Raw genomic sequence first — 7,020 nt, 5'->3', positions numbered from 1 at the left:
GGGACGCGACACAGACACCGAGACATCGATGTACAAGCGTCGGTTAGGAAAGCCTTTCGTTTTGTCACGTTTTGAAAACTTGTACGCACGCCAGAAAATAGTTGCCAAAACTTTTGGAAAAAATAAAAATAAAAACAGTTTTGAAATAATAAAAAGAACTAAATAGTTAAAGTTGAAAAAACTTGAAAAAAATTTGTTTGAAATAATAATAAATAAATAAAGTTGAAATAGTTCCCAAATTTTTAAAAATAATAAAAATAAAAAGTTTTAAATAATAAAAATAAATAAATGGTTAAAGTTGCGAAAACTTGGAAAAAACATTGCTTAAAAAATAATAAATAAATAGTTAAAATAGTTGCCAAAGTTTTTGAAAGAATAAAATTTAAAAAAATTTAAATAATAAAAATAAATAAATAGTTACAAGTTGCGAAAACTTGAAAAAAAAAAGGTTTAAAAAATAATAAATACATAAAGTTAAAATAGTTGCGAAAACTTTTTATGTTTAAATATATTATGTTAAATTAAATTTCTAGCCACGTGTTAATAAGAACTTTAGACGGGTCATTAAGTTGTGCACTATATAGAACTAAAAAAAAAAAAAATATATATATATATACATCTCACTTTAATTGTCTCACGAGGTCGGTCTTCTAGCTATACGACGACCAGGAGCTTCGTGTCGACCGACTTGGGTGGGTCTCATGTCCGAAACACGGGTCGGGGTGACGCTCTCTATACGTGGCGATCATATAAGGTCACGTACCTTGGACCCGTTGGCTCGAAAGAGCATGCGCGAGTAAAAGAGCCCAGAAGAGTGCGGTTGCCGGCACGGCTCGCCGGGCCAGGCGGTGGTGCGATCGGCGCATCATGTGGACTCGTGTGCCGTGCAAGCTCCGCCGCCGACCTTAAGTATTTGCCTTGCTCTCGCCGCTTGTCGCGTGTTTGCCGGGTGGGCGGTCTCACGGGGAGCGTATCCCGAAAAACCCCCATGCCGGTTGAATTAATTAACCGGCGTCTCGCTCACGGCGGCCTCGTGCGTCTCATCGTTATTACGCAACCGAGGTTCTCACGACGAAACAAATGAAAACTCGTTCATCTTCACCCTACAAGTGTCTATCGGCGCAAAATGCATTAAAAAAGATTTTCTAACTTTTTTTTTTGCGGGATAAAACCTTTTTTGAAATAAAGGCGGGGGTGGGGATTCTATGAGAATAACTTTTTTTTACAGTTTCCTGCACCTGCTCAAGGCCCGCTCCGCCATCTCAAGCAGTGGACAAAACGACGACCCTTCGGTCACGATTTGGTCGTTGGAAACTTGTAAAGACAACACCGCGCGCTGCAGGTGAACCCCCGTGGCCCCACAACCCCAATCTCAGTTTCTTCATTTAAAACTTACTTTGATATTCGAGTTAAGGCCCACAATTCGAGGGCGAGAGTGAGAGCTCCAAGGTCCAGTCCCACTGGTGCGGCATGTTTCCAAGTCGCAAGCAGATACTCGGGTCCACCCAACGTGCATACATTAATAAATATAAGCTTTATATATTTTTGATGAAGTGGATTGTGATTGCGTTCTACAAACAGCAAAACAGCTCAAGTAAATGAAGAATTACTGATTAGAATGAGCTCTTAATTTAAAAGTTTACAGCTATAGTATTTTTAAAATGTAAATACAGTAAAAAGTTATAAAACGAGCTGGAAGAGGCACGTGTTAGCGTTGCCTAGCAACAAGTTCGAGTGTAAACTCCATCGTCTTGGGACACGTGACACGCCGTAAGCATAGCGAAGCTGCACCAGCCGATGGATATTTTCATTTACGGACATTTTCCAATGGTTTTGTGATTTTTCCTGCTTTGAATTGCTTGTATGTGTCATAATTTGAGATGCGACGTCAAAGGGTCTTTTGACCGCAACCCATTAGATGGAGGTCAGTGTTCATCAATGAACAATATCCCTCCCGTTCCTTCCACAAAGCTGGTGTCTATGGACAGGTGGCAAAAAAGAAGCCATTACTGAAAAAGACGCATCCAAAATCTCATATGGAGTTTGCGAAAAATCATCTGAATGATACTGCAGGTAAGTGGAGAAACATTTTGTGGTCAGACGAGACAAAAATTGAACTTTTTCGTCTAAATTCAAACGATATGTCTGGTGCAAGTCCAACACTGGACATCACCCAGTCAACACCACCCCTACTGTCAAACATGGTGTTGGCAGCATCATGTTATGGGGCTGGTTTTCATCAGCAGGGACTCGCAAGCTAGTCAGGATAGAAGGGACAATGGACGATGCAAGGTACAGGAGAATCCTTGTTGAAAACCTGCTTGAGTCAGCCATGAATCTGAAACTGGGTAGGAGATTCACATTTCAGCAGGACAATGATCCGAAGCACAAAGCTAAATCCACACTGGAGTGGCTGAATAAGAAGAAAATAAAATGTTCCTGAGTGGTCCAGTCAAAGTCCTGACTTGAACCCAATTGAACATTCATGGCGAGACGTGAAGATTGCAGTCCATCGATGATCCCCATCATACCTGGCAGAACTAGAGCAATTTTCACGTGTAGAATGGGCAAAGATTTCACCATCTCACTATGCAAAGCTGGTAGACCCAAAAACACTCACCAGTCATTGCTGCAAAAGTTGCTTCCACCAAGTACTGACCTAAGGGGCTGAATACTTTTGCAACGAGTGAATTTGGATTTGTACATGTTTTTTACAGGTAGGTATTCCTGACATGTAACCTCCTTCAACCACTACATTGTTTAGTTTGATCTTTCGGTTATGAAATAAAAACGTTCATTTGGAAAAATTGTTTCTACATAATGTGTAATCTATCTATAATTCCAGTAATCTCTGTGTGTGTGTGTGTCTGTGTGTGTGTGTGTGTGTGTGTGTGTTTGTCTGTGACCGCTGTTTCTCGACAACTACCGGTCCGATATACTTGAAACTTGCCAGGTATATTGCTGGGGACCCGAGGATGTGCCTTTTCAAGGTTTCATATTAATCGGAGAAGTAGTTACCGAGCTATGGCGATTTCTTTACCAAACTCCGCAAGCCGTTCGCTTTGGACCAAACCATTTCATGTAAATAGAGGGGGGGGGGGGGGGGGGTTCTGTGGTCGTTGCGAATGGACCAAACCATTTCATGTAAATAGAGGGGGGGGTTCTGTGGTCGTTACTGCCACGTGGTTTCAAAGTTTTTTTTTGTTGTTGTTGTTTGCACGCATGCTTTTTTGCACGCACGTACGGGCACCCACGTACGGGCACGTCCTAGTTCATCTAAATGTGGCATTATTGGTAGGGGGTGAATACTTTTACAGGCCACTGTGCAGACCACACCATGAGTATATACTGAAAATTTGGTGTCGATCAGCCCATGGGTCTCGGAGTAGTTGCCGGCCAAATATACATACAGACACTGCTCTGTTTTATATATTAGATGTCGGCACGTAGGATGCACCTTGGTAGTTGCTTGCAATGTAATGCACGCCCTACTAGTATACATGTACATACCAGGTTCATTCATGGATTGCAAATATTTACTGTACACCACAACTGGAGACTTTAACTATTCAAGTGCTGTTGGCCACGATCGTGGCCCACATCAGTCAACAATCTGGATTGTTTGTCCCAATGGTTGACTCCTATGGATGCCTTATAAACAATAGACGGTTTAGTCAGTTTGCTTAAAAAAAATACCATATTTTGGTATTGCATACTTGAAAAATTCAGTACTCAAACAGTTAAGGAACTTATAGACCATATCAGCACAACAAAATACACAAGATGAATTGATTATATCAAGGCCCCAAGATTGATTATATCTGAATTTTTCGATTGAAAGTTCATGGCTTTGTGTGAGATGAGGTACATGGATGCCATGATTTCCTTTGTATGTAGCCATGTATGTTATTCGAAAGCTGATAATTAGAATTTCCCCTAAACTCTTTCCAATCATGTATGTTCCACTTCTTTGGTGTAATATTTCACAATAAATCAACCCGACAAGTTAAAAAAGTCAACAATATATAATGCTCTATAGATAACAAACATTCCTTTTGATGTATATATATATGTATACAAGATACAGGCTCGTGTAAGAGCTAACATTAATCACAAAAAAAAAAACGGACACACAAAACATACAATAAAGGGAGCGGGAGACAAGATGGGGGGAGAGAGGGAAGCACAGAAGTACAACATTTGAGAGCAGGGACATCGGGAGATCTGTGGGAGGGAGAGGGCTTGGGGGGAGGAGTCATGTGAGGGGGGGGGGAGGAGTCATGTGAGGGGGGGGGGAGGGTGGGAGAGGTATAAAACACATGGACACTGCTAGGACCTCCAGGAAAGAAGTCGGTATTTCAAAAAGGTGGATATGGAGTGAATTAATGGGGGTAGAAAAGATCAAGGTTTTGGATGGTGGTGAGATAAGAGATGGTGGTGAACAGCTGTTTTAAAGACCTGGAGGGAGGAGTGGGATTGAATAGAGTGAGGGAGTTTATTCCAGAGACAGGAGAAAAGAGGAATGAAAGAGCGAAGTTGAGCAGAGAGTCTTGATTTTGGCAATTTCACCAGAGGAGGATTGCTGGCAGATCTTGTGCGACCTGTCAGAATATTTGGGGGACAGAGCACAGATAGAGCTGGGGGAGCAAGGCGGGAGAGGAGTCGGTAGAAGACAGAAAGACCACCTACTTGCCTGCGGTGAGTGAGTGAAAGACCCTCGGAATTAGCTTCATCGCGGGAGATTCCAATGATTCTGAAAGCTTTGGTTTCAACAGCGTGAAGCCGAGCTAGGTGTGAGGCGGGAGCACCAGCCCAGAGGAGAGAGCAGTATTCCATTGAGCTGCGGATGAAAGCCATGTATGTGGTGAGGAGCGCAGGTGTGCCAAGGAAGGACTTCGCATGACGGATGCCCAGTCGGCGACTGGCTTTGGAGGCCAGCTTAGAAATGTGGTTTCCCAGGAAAGATCATGGCAGATAGTGAGACCCAAAGGCTTGAGTGACAGAACTTCTTGGAGAGGATTGTTGAGAAAGTAGATGGGAGGGTTGTCCAGCCGGTCTTTTCCGAGAGACATAGTGAGAGTGTGAGATTTGTCAGGATTGAAAGAGATGTTCCACTTGTTTGACCAGTCTGTGATTTTGTCCAGGTCTGCAGAGAGTGAGGAAACTGCAGACTGCTGATCTGAGGGATGAGGAATGGAGCGGCAGAGAGTGGAGTCATCAGCAAAGAGATAGAGAGGATTTTCAAGAGAGTCGGAGGGATCATTGATGAAGACCAGAAAAAGCACAGGGCCCAGAACACTGCTTTGGGGAACTCCAGCCTGAACAGGAAGGGGAGATGAGAGAAACCCATTCAGGGCCACACGTTGACTACGACTAAAGAGGAAGTCCGCCAGCCATGCGTGGAGATTTCCATGGATACCATAGGAGGAGAGTTTGAAGAGGAGAGTTTGAAGAGCAGAGCGGGGTGCCCGACTGCATTGAAGGCATGTGATATGTCAAGGGAGACAGCTCTGATTTCCTGTTTGGCATTGAGGACCTCCATCCATTGTTGAGACAGAAGAAGCAGCATGTCCAGAGTAGAGTGACTTGGTCTGAATCCAAATTGATGATCAGAGATTGAGCCATTGGAGAAGAGGAAGGATTTGATATCCGAAGCAATGATGGATTCCATGACTTTGCTGATAATTGTGAGCAGGCTGATTGGTCAGTAGTTGCAAGGATCTGTTTTTGCACCTTTTTTGTGTAAAGCGGTAATGTTGGCTGGTTTCCAAGCTGATGGCAGATGATCTTGAGCAAAAGAGAGGGTGAAGAGAATAGAGAGAGGGTGTGAAAGAGCGGCAGAGCAGGATTTTAGGACCCGTGGGCTGATGCCGTCTGGTCCAGTTGCAGAATCAGAGTCGAGGTTTGACAGAAATTTCTCCACCTTGTCAGGAGAGAAGGACATGGAGTCTTGGAGCAGCTGGGTTCGACTGGGTAAGGTGGGTACAGAGAGAGATGGGTTTGGGACACCAGATTTTGAAGCAAACACAGAGTTGAGGCATTCGGCTTTGTCACGTGCGGTGTCAACTGTGTAGCCATTTGAGGTAAGGGAGGGGATTGAGGGGGAACAAACACCAGAAACGGATTTGACCAGACGCCACCAGGATTTGGAGGAAGGAGACAGGTTTGAGAGTTCAGTCTTGAGAGTCGAGAGATCGTGCTTCCTGGCTCTCCTGAAGGTAGACACACACTTGTTCTCAGCTTGGTGGAAGGTTGATTCTCTTCATTTAATGTTTTCAAAAATCCCATCATAGTTTTGCAGATACGGGTAAGGGGGGGGGGGGGGGGGGGCGTAATATCTATCGATCTCGAAGCTGACGAAACTCGTACAGGAATGGATGCAGGTGGTCAATCAGCATGTGTGAGTGTGTACATCTTTCACTTTATGCAATATTTTCGAATATAACTTGCCTACTCTGCGAAAGCCACTTTGGGATCTTTATCGAGTACCAACAACCAATGCTGCAAGATGGGTCCTTCAGGTTAATGGCCATCCAATGTATGGCGCATACATTGATGTCTCCCCCTGCATGTGACACAACAGGGTGACTGTGCGCACACACGCACACACACGCACACACACACACACACACACACCCACAACGATTCTGAAAAGAAATTTAGGAAGATTGAAAAGAGCAACATCTCGAGGAAATGTCCCCAGTAATAATTGCTGCAGAAATGATAACACAACAACTGGCAAAGATGGCAAACTTCAAATTCCCTGGCTCCTAAACTTATGGTTAAAGCAATTTGATGCTCTCCACATTCACTACGCTCGAGAATTCAATGAACTTATCCAAGGGGATCAAGAAATGGATGAATGTTTCACAGAAGGTAACACCTTCCTCATCCCAAAATCTGAAGAGGCTCAACTACCCCACAAATACCGGCCAATAACCTGTCTACCAACAACATACAAAATTGTAATATCACTCATCACACAAACAAGGTACCACCACCAAACACAACAAGGAGGCC

General features: G+C 43.7%; 1 protein-coding gene across 1 annotated transcript in view; it reads right to left on the bottom strand.

The window, feature by feature from the left end:
• The window catches only part of FST (follistatin), a 54,419-nt gene extending 53,479 nt beyond the window's left edge, over positions 1-940 (bottom strand). The window contains exon 1 of the mRNA XM_068107627.2: positions 764-940. Coding sequence (XP_067963728.2) covers positions 764-869 — 106 coding nt within the window. The 5' untranslated portion in view covers positions 870-940. The remainder of the gene's footprint in view (positions 1-763) is intronic.
• Positions 941-7,020: the final 6,080 nt, after the last annotated feature.

The sequence above is a fragment of the Myxine glutinosa genome, chromosome 2 (genome assembly GCF_964187855.1).
Source record: "Myxine glutinosa chromosome 2, kmMyxGlut1.1, whole genome shotgun sequence".
NCBI lineage: Eukaryota > Metazoa > Chordata > Myxini > Myxiniformes > Myxinidae > Myxine > Myxine glutinosa.
Note: the sequence above shows the minus strand (reverse complement) of the source record. Positions and strands in the feature narration are given on the sequence as shown.